Source organism: Pinus tabuliformis, chromosome 4_2, assembly GCF_031772625.1.
Source record: "Pinus tabuliformis cultivar Carrire ecotype Pingquan chromosome 4_2, CPIR1, whole genome shotgun sequence".
In the NCBI taxonomy this organism is placed as follows: domain Eukaryota; kingdom Viridiplantae; phylum Streptophyta; class Pinopsida; order Pinales; family Pinaceae; genus Pinus; species Pinus tabuliformis.
In genome coordinates this window covers 1090064725-1090081153 of record NC_142304.1, presented here as the reverse complement: position 1 = coordinate 1090081153, position 16429 = coordinate 1090064725, and the positions used below count along the sequence as shown (strand labels likewise).

Sequence of the window (16429 nt, the reverse complement as noted above, 5' to 3'; positions counted from 1 at the left end):
CTAAATTAGCAGCACTTAGATTAAAATTGCATTTAGATTAAAAAAATTATTTCTGGTTGATTTTGTATGGCCTAATATAAGCATGGGCAATCATACGACACCATAAAAACATGTTGCCCCGTGTGCTCGGTTTGTGATATGTGCAGGTGACAGGTCAACGGTCCCAAGAGATTGATGGTGTTCTCATGACCTCCCAGTTCAAGTACGTTTGTGCACTCTTCTAGGAGATCATGTCCCAGTTGGAGCCAGATGTTACCCACCACCTTGTGGGTGATATCCATAGGAGAAATTTTTCTACTATATGCTCCTCAGTCGGCAACCACCTGCAGCCACCAGAGAAATCGATATGCCATTTTCTCCGCCACCTGAGCTAGCCATGTGGTCCCTCGCCCATCTGTTATGATCGTATGTTTGAAGGTGGGCCTTCCAACCCCAAAGGTATGGATTAGTGGGGGGATTTAGCGGAAAGAGTGGTTTTGGTTTGTATTCTTCTCCTCTGTCCAATTTGATGGTTAGCCGTGTATCCTACTCTTGTGGTATCTCTTTTATTGGCTACTAGCTTTACGGGTGGCACTACATGGAAAACCCCAATTTTGGTTGTGTGGTCCCGCTTCCCAACACCATATACATCACTCCCCTCCACTCATTATAACCCCATTCACCAAATTTCCCATCAAGGTCCACATCTGTCCATTGGGTCCACAAGGAGTTAGCCTCCCCCTCCCCTTGTCCACACCTTGGTCAGTCCTGTAACGATGCCTCAAAGGTTGATGCAGCTAAAAGAAAAAGAAAAAGCATAGTTTGGCCTCTCAACAAGAAATGTACCATAAAATGCAAAAAAAGGTCGAAACATACACATTTAACATGTGAGTAAAAGCTAAACGTGACCTCAACCCCTATCATTATGGCCATCGCCCTGATTCCTAGAGTCCCTCATATTGACCCCTTTCATCATTAAGGAACCCATGATTGTCCCAAACCCCTGGTGGGCGATGAACTGCCCCACCTTAAGGGGGGCATTCACTACTATGTCTTATGCATCATGCTCTCATGCCCTCAAGCCCTGAGTAGTTATAAAAGAAAAATCAATAAAAGGCAAAAGGCATATGAAGAAGGGTGGAAAAACAAAGGTCGAGGTAACTCATGTACCACGATTGCTCCCTCCTATATTCATACACCCAATTGTGGGCTTCCCTTATTTCAGCTACCCTTGTACTGTTGCATGTGTCTTGGAGCCTTCCCCTGATGCCCCATTTCGTTCCACCATTATATCAGTTATCATGTGCCACCTACCGCTTGATGGATGTACCATGGACATTTCACCCCCTTTAGAGGTAGAAACCACTTAATAGGGTCCTTGGTTAACCCCCTTATTGAGCTTGGAGACACCTGTACATGCTAAAGCCCACTATGGAAGGGCATGCCACTATGAAGTGTCCATTTGATTCCATGATTTGTAAACTCTTTTACTTAATTACTCTAATGACTTGTTGTACTAGAAGGCAAGGGGATGCATTGGATCTTCTACAAGATTGCAGGTGGATCTCCATTTGGGGTTTGGTCTCCCTATACGGGGTCCAAGCCCTCCAGAGGGTCATATTGGCACTTGTAGGGTGAGCGTTGAGAGCCATGGGCCTCCACCATAGTAGAGAGAAGATTGCCACTTCATGGATCCCTCAGCACCATTCATTGATTGCTCGTGTTCCACCTTTTTGGATGAGGATGATGCACCTGGACCACCATGCCCAGTCGACTTCACACTTGCACCACACACTTGGCAAATGTTCCAGGGCCCAAATGAAGATGTGTCTCACCATGGGAGACAAAAGGAGGGTTTATGTCATCATTCTAGCCCTTACAGATGGTATGTCGGAATTTCTAAGTCTAGCTATTAGAAACCCTTCATGTACTTTACTGATTTATTCCTACCTACTTGTTCTGTTAATTAACAAGTTATATACCATGTAAATACTGGAAATAAATACAAGTACATACTCAACACATTATAGATCATCAACTGAAGGAAACAAAACAAGCACACAAGTGACACCGTTGTTTTTGGACCAATGTCCCCGGGAAAACCCAATGCGGGAAAACCAGTGCAGCTATCTGAGGGTTTTATTATTATGCAGTTTCTGAATACAATCTGGGTGCCAAAACTGACTCACCCAACAGAGAATAATCTCGGCAATAGTACTTCTCAGTCGAAGACAGATGTTTCGAATGAAACCCTGGATAAACACTCTGGCAGCTTCACAGCTCCAATCTGCCCCACAAAACCCCAACATCGGCCTCTAAGGACAGCGTCAGCCCTTTCTGGCCTAGTGTTTTCCCAGTGTCACTCTGGCTTGGCCTGCGTCAGCCTCTGGAGGCACTGCGTTAGCCCTCTGGCCCTCTACGTCACCCACACTGGCCCTCTAAGGCACTGCGCAGCTCCTGGCTACCTTTGCGTGAACCCCTAGCTGGTTCTACGTCCCTCACTCTCAGCTACTGCGTTGATCCTCCTGGTGCTATCTCTACCTCTCTGTTTCTGTAATCACTGCCCCTCAGCTGCAACTCTAATCACTCTCTCGACTTCCTAAGCAAAACCAGCCCCAGAAAGTCGAAATCTTGATCAACTCGGTGTATTCTCCAAGTGACCCTCAAGCCTCCTCTTATACTTTTCTCATTGACAAATCAACAGCCGAGATTAAGTCCCTAATCAACGGCTAAGATTAGATCTGGCTTGATCCATGACTTTTGGACCACTCTAACACAGTTTTATATTAATTCACATTAATATTTTAATTTCCCTAAGTTTAGACTTAGGGACTCCATTAAAAATATTAATTATTTTAATATCTCCCAAACTATTTAGAATCTGCCCAAACCCTTTCTGGGTATTGGAGATCTCATGTTCCTTAGCCTCTCCACCAATTTTTGTGGCTAGAGCACAACATCCAATGCTACCCCAAATCAACATGGTATGCATGCATTATCGATCCACTTGGAGACCCATGAGGATGTCATTGTGCCCCCCCATCCACTTGGGGGTACCACATTTGATTTGCTTGGATATCAAGGGGCCACCTCCTTGATCACTATGTTTGGAGCCTATTCTCTCACCTTGGCACACTTTGGACTCCACTAGGCCTCTTCAAGGGCCCAATGATTCATTGTATTTACTATTTTGCCCTCATGAGTGGCTTATCTTTGTATTATGGAGCTATCTTGGTGGGCTTGTCACCAAGTCATGTCATTATTGTACACTATTTTATTATTTGGGGCTTAATTATGCCTAATTAGGCAAATCGAACTCTTTAGGAAGGATATAAATTGATGATAGCTCATTTGAGTTTGATCATCACTTGGATTTGAATCATTTGTATCGCTTGAGATTTTATGCATTTCAATGTTTTGAAGATCTTGATTTTTGTCTTGGAGCTTCGCTTTTCTTGCACTTGATGATTGGAATAATTTTGCTATACATTGTGAGTACTCTTTTCATGCTTATCTTGTAATTTTTTCTTATGAAATGATCTATGGAATATTTTCGTTCATGGAGTGTAGCTGCTCTTGGGCTTATGCAAAGTTTCTTATCCTGTCTTTGTGAGGGAATTTCCATATTCATTGTTGAAATGTATGGTGGATTATTGTCCTACGAATACATGATTGCTCATGCATGATCTTGATAAGTCATCATTTGCAAATAATTAGAAGTATAAAATTCCCTTATAACCTAGTTACTGCTGATGCCATACAAAGTTGTTGGGGAACTCCTTGATTGAAATTAAGCATCTCTAAACATTGTTTCCATTAGACTCCATTCTCCCAAAATGGCTTGGCATTGGTCTAGTCCAAAGGTAATCGCAAAAGAAAACTATTTTCACCTCCTTCCTTCTATTCTAAGCCCTAACCTAGTAGGCCTACTAGGGCATCACCTAAAATCATTTCTAGACATTAAAAATCCTTGAAAACTAGTCAACTACTGCGTTGGAGTTTTCTTGAGAGGTCCTCCAAATTTGAGGCCGATCCCACGGTGGAATCTCAAGACATTCCAAGCCCTAGCTTGAACACTGTTCTAATCCCTAGGTTCCCTTTGGTTGTTGGCTTCATTAGGATCATTGCACTCAAATTCCAAGAAGAATTTAATTCCTTTGATCCTATTCTCCGCCTTAGTTTGGTCAAGATCATCCATTTGTTACTCCAATCCAAAGTTCCAAACCCTTGACCTTGTTCAGGCTAGCTTGGGCTTCTTTATGGTCTCAGTACATTAAAACTTCAATTTCACAAATATCTCTTAGAAACCCTAGTTTTCTAGGATTCCTTGATGTTGGGCACTTCTTTGCAAGTAACACTCCTCAAACCCTAGGTCTATGCATCCTCTTAGCCCTTCTAAGAGAGGCATCCATCTTGCTTCTATAGCAAGTAAGCCCATTATCTAAGCCGCTATTGTGAATCGGCTTTAGGAATCACCCCGCATCCTATCACTAATCCATCTATTCGAGCGATTCCTCTGGATCCTTCCTATTAAACCAGTCTATCAACCTTTCTGTGAAGTTCACGTAAGAATTAATGTTGGAATGTCCTAGGGTGATCAATCCGTGCTACCACCATTCATGAGCTTCTCCTTCCAAATGCAGGGTTGGGAATTTGATGGCCTCTACTTCTAACATCAAGTTAAGTTGGAAGTAAGTTTCTAACTTTTGAATCCAAAACCTTACAGAGTGTTTGGATGACCAATCGAAGGATGGAATAGACAGTTTCCCAACCTTGCATAATAGATCAAAGTTCTGTTGTGTGCCCCTATTATGATCCCTGGGCCTATTTCTGTACTTAATGTTACTGAACTTTGTGAAAGTCATAGCTGCTCAAGCCTCCTCTCCTAGTGATGCATACTCCTTAAAATATTTTGAAAGATCTTCGTTCTATTCTGGTGGCCCTTGGTTTACTGTCCCTTGACCATATCTAGAAACTGGGGTAGTAGAGGTCTAGGGGTCCTCCTATTAGTTGTTCGTGTTAGTTTGTGCAAGGATGTTAAAAGGACCAGGAATATGGTTGTTGCTTCCCTCTGCCAGACCCCGGCCACCTCCATTAGATCCACTAGCACCACTGTTACTCAGATTTGCCAAAATTTGGGTAAGAAGTTGGGCCACCTGTTTTTGCCCTTGTGTGATCTATTGAGTCATCTCCTGCTTCCCTCTTGTTAGCTCCCACAATATGTCTAAGGGTTTAATTTCTGGTGTCTTCTCTTCCCTGTCCGTCATGACTAAATCTTTATCTGTATAACTGTTGCCACCCTTCCTTTTCCTTACTATAACGCTTTCCCTGTCCTCCGAAAGCATCTGGTGATCATATACTCACAAGCTGTCAGGATGTACAACTCTGATACCACTGTAATATCTCTCTTAGAAAGATAACCTTCTACTGAAATTATGAGTTAGGGTTTCAATAAACACATGATAGAATTGCAATCTATAACAAGGCTGCAGTACTTCATCAATCTATAAAGTGTGATGATCTTTTATTAAATGCACAAATAGTATAATAAGGTACTCAAGCAACAATTGATTCTTCAAACAGCCACTGTAAATTAGGGCTAATTTGACTAGCAAATAGCAGTCCTATTCAGTTGTGAAAAGCGCGATTAAATAGCGATTTAATGAAAAAATCGCGCTTTTTCCCCGCTCCGATTTAATCGCAATTTTTACACGAAAAAATCAGCTATTTTTTTTGCCGATTTTTTCCGAAAAAAGCATGGGGTTGCCGGGCAGCGCGATTTATAATGCGTTTTTGGGTTTTTTGATTGTCATTTGGACAGTGGGCGTGCGCGGAAGGAGGAGGAGGTGTTGGAGAGCAGCTGAAGAGGGTTTGTGACCAAATCTAAGTGCTTAGAGGACAAATTCAAGAGGAGACCACCGATTTCTCCATAGAAACGGTATGTTGATTAATTTTTTTTTGTTTTCTTTGTTTAAAAACATTGTTTTTCTATGTTTTTCATTGTTTTTGGTTGGGAAACTTCATATGGGCACCATTTTCCTTTTGTTTTCATTGTTTTTAAAGAATTTTTTGTATTTTTTCATTGATTTGGGATGGGTAACTTGGTATGACTATGGGAACCAATTTTTTTTATGTTTTCATTTTTTTAAAACATTGTTTATGTTTTTTCATTGTTTTTGGCATTTGCCATTTGGTTGGGTAACTTGGGTTTGGAACTTTGGATTCTGGAAATTTGTAACTTGTAATTTGTAAATGCTAAATTGTAATCCTAAATTCCTATTTCCTAATCCTTATTTTCCCATAGGTTTGCAAATTCAAAGTTCAAAAACAAACATGCCAAGGAAATTGGATCCTTTCTGGGAATATGGTGAACCTAAAGCTCCGAATGATAGACAAAACTTGAATTGCAAGTTGTGTGGAAATGAGATACGCGGGGGGGTGTACAGGTTGAAGTTTCACCTTGCACAAATCCCTGTACATGATGTGGGGCCCTGTACAAATACAAATCCTGAACTTATCCAAAGAGCCATGAGAGCATTGGAAGAATTAGATCACACTAGAGAGGCCAAAGAAGAACTCAAAAGGCAACTAAAAAGGTCAGCTGAAGGAAGTGGGCCAAGTGGCATTGGTTCTACTGCAGCATCAGTCAATCCGGTAGCTACATCATCATTTTTTGTTCCTCGAACCACACCTGGTTCACAACCATCTATCGGTTCAATGCTAAAAAGAACTGATAAAGAACAAGCTGACAGGTTGATGGCAAATTTCTCCTCTGGAGTGATATTCCTTTCAGCATTGTAAGGAATAATCCATTTTTCCAACCTACTGTTGATGCTATTGCCAGTGTTGGCCCGGGGTACAAAATCCCTTCTTATCATGATTTCAGAGGCCGGATTCTTCAAAATGAAAAGCGTGACTGCACCCAAAGATTGGAGGATTTTAGGGCATCATGGGCACAAACAGGATGCACTGTTATGTCAGATGGTTGGATTGACCAAAAGAGGAGAACCCTCATAAACTTCTTGGTTAGTTGTCCCAAGGGGACTATGTTTATCAAATCTGTTGATGCATCTCATCAAATCAAAGATGCAAGAACTTTATGTGATTTGCTGGATGTGTTTATTTTGGAGGTGGGTGAACAACATGTTGTCCAAGTCATAACGGACAATGCTGCAAATTATGTTGCTGTTGGTAGAATGCTTATGGACAGGCATCCTACTTTATTTTGGACACCTTGTGCTGCCCATTGTATTGATTTGATGTTAGAGGACATAGGGAAATTCTCTTTGTCAAAGATATTGTTGACTCATCAAAAAGCATCACAAAATTTATATATAATCATACATTTGTGCTTAGCTTGATGAGAAGATTCACCAACAACAAAGAGTTGGTGCGCCCCGCCATTACACGGTTTGCCACGAGTTTCATATCTCTTCAATCCCTCTTGAAATCTATGTGGGATGTGAAGAGAATGTTTCTTTCAGAGGAGTGGCGTGCTTTGTCAATGAGCCGCAAACCAGAAGGAGAGGCCGTATGCAGACTAGTTTCATACCAGGAAGACTTCTGGGCGGGAGTGTAAGAGGTGTGCGCCGTTATTGAACCTTTGGTAAAGGTTTTTCGGTTGGTTGATGGTGAGAAGCCCGCAATGGGCTATTTGTATGAAGCCATGGACAGGGCCAAAGAAGCCATTCGGGCCTACTATGATGATAAGGGAGATGATGGGTTTCAGAAACAACTCCTTCTATGGGGAGTGATTGATGAGCGATGGAACAACACACTCCATCGTCCCATTCATGCTGCTAGGCTTTTCTTGAACCCTACATTTTCTTATGCATGTGGTTTTGATTTTGATGTTGAGATCATGGATGGATTCTTATCCTGTGTCCAGAAGATGGTGCGATCTCCAGAACAACGTATAGAGATCTCTAAACAAATTGAGACATATAAGATGGCAGGTGGCACATTTGGCTTTGAGATGGCTATCACTGATAGGATGATTAAAATGCCAGGTATATTTTAGTTTGTAACTTTGTTTCAAATTTCATTGTCTCTTCAAATTCCATTTTTTTCTTATGTTTATTTAAAATTTTATTTGTAATTTTGTTGTAGATGCATGGTGGAAAATGTGTGGTGGCAGGGTACCCCTTTTGCAAAAGCTTGCCATTCGCATCCTCAGCCAAATATGCAGCTCCTCAGGATGTGAGCGCAACTGGAGTGTATTGGAAAAAATACACAACAAGAAGCGCAACAGATTAACACTTAAACATTTAAAATATTGCAAATTTCCAAATAAATTTTTGAATTCATTAAACAATATTTTTTTTATAATATTAATTATTAATTATTATTTCATGATCTTTGTACAGGTTGGAGTCCCAGCGACTTAATGACATGGTCTACGTCTACTACAATCTTCGATTGTGGGTGAGGCAACTTGAGAGGACACCTGATGTGGATGCCATCTCATTGGATGGGATTGACACCACTGCTGCATGGAGGGTTGAGGCCGAGAGGCCTCTCATGGATTCTACTGATGATTGGTTAGTGCAGGATGTAGTGGAGGGGGAGGAGGAGCAGGAGCAGGAGGAGGAGCAGGAGGAGGAACAGGAGGAGGAGGTGACACCGCCTACCCGGGCTACCACTGCCACCAGTAGAGGACGTGGTCTACCTCCTATAGCTCCTACTTCTAGTTCTTCAGCTTCTAGAGCACATCAGACTCCATTGCCATTTCCACCAGCACAGGCACCAGCATCTACATCTAGAGGGAAAGGGAAAGCTGTGGCATTTTCTCGCAAGAGGGGCAGAGGAAATCAATAGGATTAGACTTTCATTTTATTTTATATGACATTATGACATGATGAGGATACATTATCATATTTTTTGTTGATATTTTGAGGCTGAGTTGGGACTCAGGAGTCAGGACTTACTATTCAGGACATGATTCAATGTTATGTATGATTTTAGCACTAGAAATGATATTAAACATCTTATATATTAGTTTTTCTATCATATTATGTGTCAATGTATTTATTTTATGTTGTAGATGGTTTAGATATTAAAAAAATTGAAAAAAAAAAAAAGAATTAATATTTTTGTACCAAACGATTTTTTCCCGCTTTTTTCCGCTTTTTTTTCCCGATTTTTCCGATTTTTTCCGATTCGTTCCCCGCGCCGATTTAATCCCGCTCGCGCTTTTCACAACATTGGTCCTATTATGCAGTACAAAGAACCATAGATCCCCAATAGGGATAAAAACACAAACTAGTTTCTAGGCTTATAAACTGAAATTGTCCACGGTTCTGTTATTTGACAGTTTGGCACACAAATTGTCCAAACCTTAGGATCAATTGATGCTGCTCAAATTTGCTGATAGAACCATTATTATTTGCAACCCTAAACTCACTGCTACAGTCCTTCCGTGTGCTGCTCAAAACCACCTGGTTCAACCAGGTGACATCACTTACAACCCAGTCTCAGCCTTGTGCTGACCCGCTGTCACAAAATCCCACCAGTTCTAATATCCTCTGTAATATGCCTCACTGCCTCAGCTTTCAGCTAGCCGCACCATTTAAAACCATGAGCGTGGCCCCCTTAGGAAACCCGCTGCCCTGAATTCAGCCTTGTGCAGTTACAGGAGACTAGAAACCAGCCCTTCACTGCCTCAGACAAGTAGCTGCCCTTCACTGCCACAGATAACCCAATCCTCTACCCTTTTCTAGCCCTCGATGACTCAGAAAAATAGATTATAGCCACTCGCCGCGTCAGAAAGATAGATCCCAGCCACTTGTTGCCTCAGAAAAATAGATCTCAGCCACTCGCTGCCTCAAAAAGATGGATCCCAACCAAACTTGGTCACCTGTAGCAAGGAAAAATGGAAACAAGGGTGGAATCTTTCACCACCAAAACCAATCAAAGATAAGGGTCTTAAATCCTCCAAGAGCCCTCAGCCCAAAATCAAGAAGAATAAAAATCCATGATGGTCATAATGACTCTCCTCCCTTCCTTATATAGTTTCTCTTTAGGGATTTCCCTCCTAAATTCAAATTTGAGTGACTAGCAAGTTTCCCTGCATTTGCCCTGATTTAATCTTTATTATCTAATGTTACCTAAGTGACATTAAAAAATAATTCCCCCTTTTGAAATGACTATAGGGCTATGGGATTAGATAGGCTACTACGTCCTTCCTTGGGTAATTAATTCAAAGAGGACATTACATATACACATTCAGTCATCGGACTGGTGAAAAGGGAAGAGTAAAGGTGACAACCAGTGTTGTGAAAAGCGCGATTAAATCGCACTTTTTTCCCCGCGCCGATTTAATTGCGCTTTTTACACGAAAAAATCGGCTATTTTTTTTTGCCGATTTTTTCCGAAAAAGCGCGCTTTTTTCGAAAAAAGCGCGATTTTTTCCGAAAAAAACTCGAGGTTGCCAGGACAGCACGATTTTATTAAAAAAAAATTGGTTTTTCATTTGGTCATTTTGGTGTTTTCATGCAATTTTTTTGAAAGAAACAAATAATTTTTGAGTGGGGCAGCTTAATGATCAAGTCTAGGCCCTAGTATGGATATGCTATTCATGGTAATGTCAAATTCTTAAAGTAAAAGTGACATTCTCCTTAATCTTCATTTTCATCCTTTTACTTAAATTTTTAACATTACCATGAAATGACTCAGGATGTTTGAGAGTGGTTCCAGCCTCATTGGATTTCATATGGAGAAAGTAGAATTTTAGATTTCATTTAAAATCCAGCAGACTTATCAGTTTTTCAGGATTTCAGGATTGGGAGATTGTAATGTTTCCAGGTGACACCACCTGCTCGGGCTACCCCTGCCACCAGTAGAGGATGTGGTCTACCTCCTATAGCTCTTACTTCTAGTTCTTCAGCTTCTAGAGCACATCAGACTCCACTGCCATCTCCACCAGCACAGGCACCAGCATCTACATCTAGAGGGAAAGGGAAAGATGTGGCATTTTCTCGCAAGAGGGGCAGAGAAAATCAATAGAATTAGACCTCATTTTATTGTATATGACATTATGAAATGATGAGATACATTATCATATTTTTTGTTGATATTTTGAGGCTGAGTTGGGACTCAGGAGTCAGGACTTACTATTCAGGGCATGATTCAATGTTATGTGTGATTTTAGCGCTAGAAATGATATTAAACATCTTATATATTAGTTTTTCTATCATATTTATGTGTCAATGTATTTATTTTATGTTGTAGATGGTTTAGATATTGAAAAAATTGAAAAAAAATGAAAAAAAAATGAATATTTTTGTACCAAACGATTTTTTCCCGCTTTTTCCCGCTTTTTTCCCCATTTTTCCGATTTTTCCGATTTGTTCCCCGCACCGATTTAATCCCGCTTGCGCTTTTCACAACATTGGTGACAACAATTGTATCTGTGCTTATCATGGGAAACACACAGGAAGATGAAGACAAGTCATTTTTATCAATGTCCACAAGTTAGCAAAATAGGTCAATGTAACTGCAAAGTACAGCTAATCCAAACAGTAATATAGCAGTACCATGGGTACTCGTAAAAGTAGTGAGCAGGATGGGGTATACCCAGAGGGTAAACTCTAACAGAGAAAGACATGGAGCTGTACTTAAGTAAAAGTATATCTCGAGGTGAAAGAGAAAACATCCCTGTCATCGTTAATAATTGTAAAAGTAACAATGCAAAGAGAAATGTTGGGAAAAAAAATCAATCTTAACTTCCACAAATTGTAACTCAGCCTCAATCTTAGCCTTCTTATTGGTGTACTTGCTTAGAACAACATATCCATAAAAAAACTTATGCCAAGGATCATATGAAAAAGAAGGGAGCATTTACAAAATACTATGGAAGAACAGAGGACTCACATCACGAGATGCTACAAGTTCATTCACCTGCCGCCATACATCCTCAATGTTACCCTGTCAGAAGGGAGGATAGAAAGTAAAGATCCAATTGAACTTCAAGTTCCTCCAATAATCAATACAAAGATGTTTCTACAAATTAAGTAAGTAGATAAATGCAAAGCCAGTGATAAATAAAGAATTTTGTGCCATCAAACAATACCCCACAACCACCCTGTGGTTGATGTATCATGATCCGAGAATTTGGCATTGCATAACGCATCCCTTTCTCTCCACCAGCAAGAAGCAGAGCAGCCTGGCTGGCAGCAACCCCAAAACATACTGTACCCACCTTTGGTTTAATCTGCAACATTAAAAATCCTATAAACTTAATCATGAGCAATATGGATAATAGTAAAATATTACTCAAATAAGAAAAAGAAGCCATCATGTTTTCCAACAAGCAACTGAATTAGAATAATCATTTGGACACATGTTAAAAGGACAAATGATAACCTCAATATATGGCTTCATAGAAGAATCTGAGAGCTGGAAAATGTTTCCATTTGTAATTTTTGTAGATATATAATGTACATGCATGCCAAAACTAACGACATAGAGCATTTCTATATGTATATTGAGGTTTGAACATGTTAAGTAAAGAAGATGAAACAACTAACCAAGAAGCAAAAATACCATAACCTTAGACAATAATTACGTGATAAACTACATTTCTAACAGGCAATCTTTTTAACAACATAAAATATAAGTCCATTGCAAAACCAACATATATTTCTCTGTCTTGACTCTTAATTTTGATATCATTTAATTTTTATGTCCAGTTAAACGTAAACTTGAATTTCTTTTCTGTTCATACACAAACTAAGTTAATATGCATTGAAATAAAACTCCATGTGCAGCACATTTTTGAAAAACATGGTCCATGCATATTTTCTTCATGGGAGAAAATTTTGAAATTGTGATTTAGACAATACCATTCGAAATTCCAAGTCCATTCTCAAACTCACTTTGAAAACTTGCACCCAGAAGATAACAAATGGAACAACATTTTAAAGGATTAATGTAACTTGGGGATCAATATATTGGCCTTAACCTCAAGATCGTTTTGATTCTTTCTATTGCTTGTTCACAAGTTATTTCAAGAAGAGATCAACAACACTTAAATGTCTAGTAAACAAAATGTAGGGCTCATATATGCTCAAATCCAAGACAGTTACAGTGATGCATTGGTGCTTTTGTGAATTTCAACAAACCAATATTTCAGCAAGCCATGAATGATGTCAAATTGTCAATGATGCTAGAAAAGCAAAAATAACATACACCTTAACAATAAATAGGAGATAAACTACATTTCTAAAGTTAAACAATTTAATCTTTTTATACAACATAAAAATATGCAAGTTCTTCATAGCTATACCATCAAATCTTAATCTGGCTTAGGTTTGAGATTATTTAATTTTCGAGTGGAATGAAAAGTAAACTTGAAATGTCTTTTCTGTTCATGCAGAAATTAAGTTCGTGTGCATTGAAACAAAACTCCAGCTATACCATATTGCTGAAAATCATGCTCCATGCAAGTTGTTATGGTGGGGATAGAACTTAGAAATTATGACGTGGAAAATACCATTCCAAATCTGAAGTCCACTCTCAATGGCACTTTGAAAACTTGTGTTCAGAGATATTAACAGATGAAACCAAGTTTTAAAGGATCAATGTAACCTGGGGTACAATTTATTGGCCTTAACTTGAGTCATTTTTAAATTATAGGGCTCCACTTGTTTGTTGAAATTTGATGACTAAAAGGTTTCCTGCATTCCCAACCCGTTTTTAATTTCACCTTATCACTCTCATTCAATTAAAAGCTTTTTTCCATAAACATACATTCAACATATAGAATTTTGGAAATGAAATTTTCAGATTAAAACACATGGGACTGTCAACACATGCTGAAAATAAATATGGACATAAACAAACCAACGACACATAAAAATACACAGATTTTTGGTCAACTTAGACCCAAGCAAAACCCCTTCAATCTTCTCTGGGGAAAGCCTGTTAGAGAGCTATTCAAATTTATTTATCTTTCAAGTTCAGGAAAAATACATTTGTAGACAAAACAAAACAGCAAAATGCAACTTATCTCTTCAGCCCAAAACTCCTTGAAAACCGTGCCCACTTTGCCTCAATTTTCATGCCCACTTGAAGCTAATTACATGTATTGTACAGATATGGATTGTACTGTACAGATTTGTTTTTTCAAAAAAAAAAACCAAAAACTTCTTTCAAACGACGTGCAACTCACAGCATTAAATGTTGTTCATACTGTACCTTCTGTTATCTTCTATGCCTTGATTTCGGTGCTCAGTTTTGCCTAGAAATCACTCCTTCAGCGTGCTGCAACAAATTTCTCCTTCAAAACTTTTCTCCAGCTCTCAGCGTCCTTTCTCCAATCTACTCATGAAAAATGAATGCAGTCTCTCTTTTCTTTTCCCCCTTTTGTTTCCCTAAATGACTTTTGAGCAACCCTAAGATCTAATAGCTCAGATTCGTTTAGATCAAGGGATGAGAATAAATGTGCATTTAATTCTCACTTTCTATTTTTTAACTCACCCATTAAATAAAGTACCCACAATGTACTTTATGTCTAAAGTCACTTTTCACTTTATAATTTAACATTGATTTACCACTTATAAAGTCACACATATGAAAAGAATTATTTTGGACACTCTTCCCTAGGTAGAGACTAACCCATGGGAAACCACTTGTCCAAGGTACATTAAAAATCAGCATTGTTCTACTGTTCATTCACCAATAATTTCAAGAAGAGATCAACAACAATGATAGGTCTATCATACAAAACTTCGTAAACCTAAGACACAGTTACAGCCATGCATTGGTGCTTTTGTGAATTCCAACTAACCAATAATTCAAAAAGCAAGGAAAATTCTGCTAAAAGGGTATTTCATGTGTGAAAATTCCAATACCGAAATTGAAAATCAGCTGCGGTCATACCAGATGCAAAAGGGAGAGTATATAGATGTCTTCCTTTGCACCGAACTGTGCTGGTACAATTTCTTCAGGGCTTCCCACATCTCATTTGTCATGTCCTTCTCGGCAATATGTGGCACCACATGATCCTTAACCCCATCAAGGATGACGCACTTTGCCCTGGCCATCGCCTCCTCGTACTTCTCATTTTCAGCTGGGTCAACTGGGATGGCTATCGTTTTCAGGGCGAAGTGCTTGATGCGATATCTGTCTAGAAGGGACAAGATCCTGGCCTTCCAGACTACGAAGTTGGAAGCTCTGTCCAGTCTATCTTGATCTCTCAGCCCATTCACTTCCATCTTGTTGCTCTTCTTCCGACTCCTCTGAGTCTCTTTACTTCCCTCTAGGAAGTCCTCGATTCGACTCCCTTTGAGTCTCAATTTCCTTTCTGGAAATCCCTCCTCCTTGGCCTTGCCCTGTTAGGTATTGTTCTGACCACAGTACCCCACCAACTTCGCTCCGCAAATTATCTGCAGCCTCCTATACCCCAGCAACTTGAAGGACTGAGCCTCTAGGCTCTGCGCAATCCCGGCACTGGCAAAATCTGCACCTCCTAGCCATAGCGTCGATCCTTCCTAACTGAGAAAGATGATCGGGCACTGCGTAGGTCAGGTCTGCTCCTCTCTGCCTCTGCACTGATCCTCCTCCTGGCTCAAACTGATGACGCAAGCCCTTTGCGTCACCCCTTCCTTACTGCTTTCTGCTAGGAACAGCTTCTGTCACTCGGGATAGTTGTTTCTGCTGCTACTGCTCTGCTCGGCTGATGCCTTCAATTATCCTGTGATTTGCAACCACGCTCCGATACCATGTTGGAATTTCTAAGTTTAACCCATTAGAAATTCTTCCTGTACTATCTGATTTATTTCTTCCTCCTTGTTCAATTACTTAACAAGTTATTTACCATGTAAACACTGAAAATAAACACAAGTACAGTATCAACACATATGGATCATCAACTGAAAGTAAACAAGCACACAAGTGACACCGTTGTTTTTGGATTAATGTCCCCGGAAAAACCCAATGCAGGAAAACTAGTGCAGCTATTCAAATGATTTTATCATTATGCAGTTTCAAAATACAACCTGGGTGCCAAAATTAGCTCACCCAACACAGAATGCCCTTGGCAGTAGTATCTCTCAATCGGAGACAGATATTCCGGCTAAATCACTGGATGAACGATCCCACAACAACAATGCAGCTTCTGCTGCTCTGCATCACTATGATAGGGACTGCGTCACCCTATCGGCTCCCCAGCTCACAGTCTATCCCACGAAATCCTCCAATGCTGCCTCTAGGCCCTGTGTCAACCTCTCTGGCCTCTACGTCAGCTTTTGGAGCCTCTGCGTCAGCCCCTAGACCCTCTACATCTCACACGCTAGCCTCTCTGGCTAAAGCGCAGCTCTTGGCTGCCTCTACATGGCCTTTAACTAGCTCTGCATCAACCTCTCCCAGCTCTACGCTAATCCTCCTGGTACTAACTCTGCCTCTCTGCTATGTATTCATTGCCCCTTAGCTGCAACTCAGATCACTCACT

The 16429-nt window shown here is 40.1% G+C and overlaps 1 protein-coding gene across 3 annotated transcripts in view; it reads right to left on the bottom strand.

Annotated features, from left to right (window-relative positions):
* Window positions 1–16429, bottom strand: part of LOC149173434 (ATP-dependent Clp protease proteolytic subunit 6, chloroplastic-like) — a 214074-nt gene that overhangs the window by 27844 nt on the left and 169801 nt on the right. For all 3 annotated transcript variants that reach the window (XM_089424602.1, XM_089424604.1, XM_089424603.1), the window contains exons 4-5: window positions 12050–12190; window positions 11851–11904 (exon numbers count right to left, since the gene is read on the bottom strand). In XM_089424602.1, coding sequence (XP_089280728.1) covers window positions 11851–11904; window positions 12050–12190 — 195 coding nt within the window. The remainder of the gene's footprint in view (window positions 1–11850; window positions 11905–12049; window positions 12191–16429) is intronic.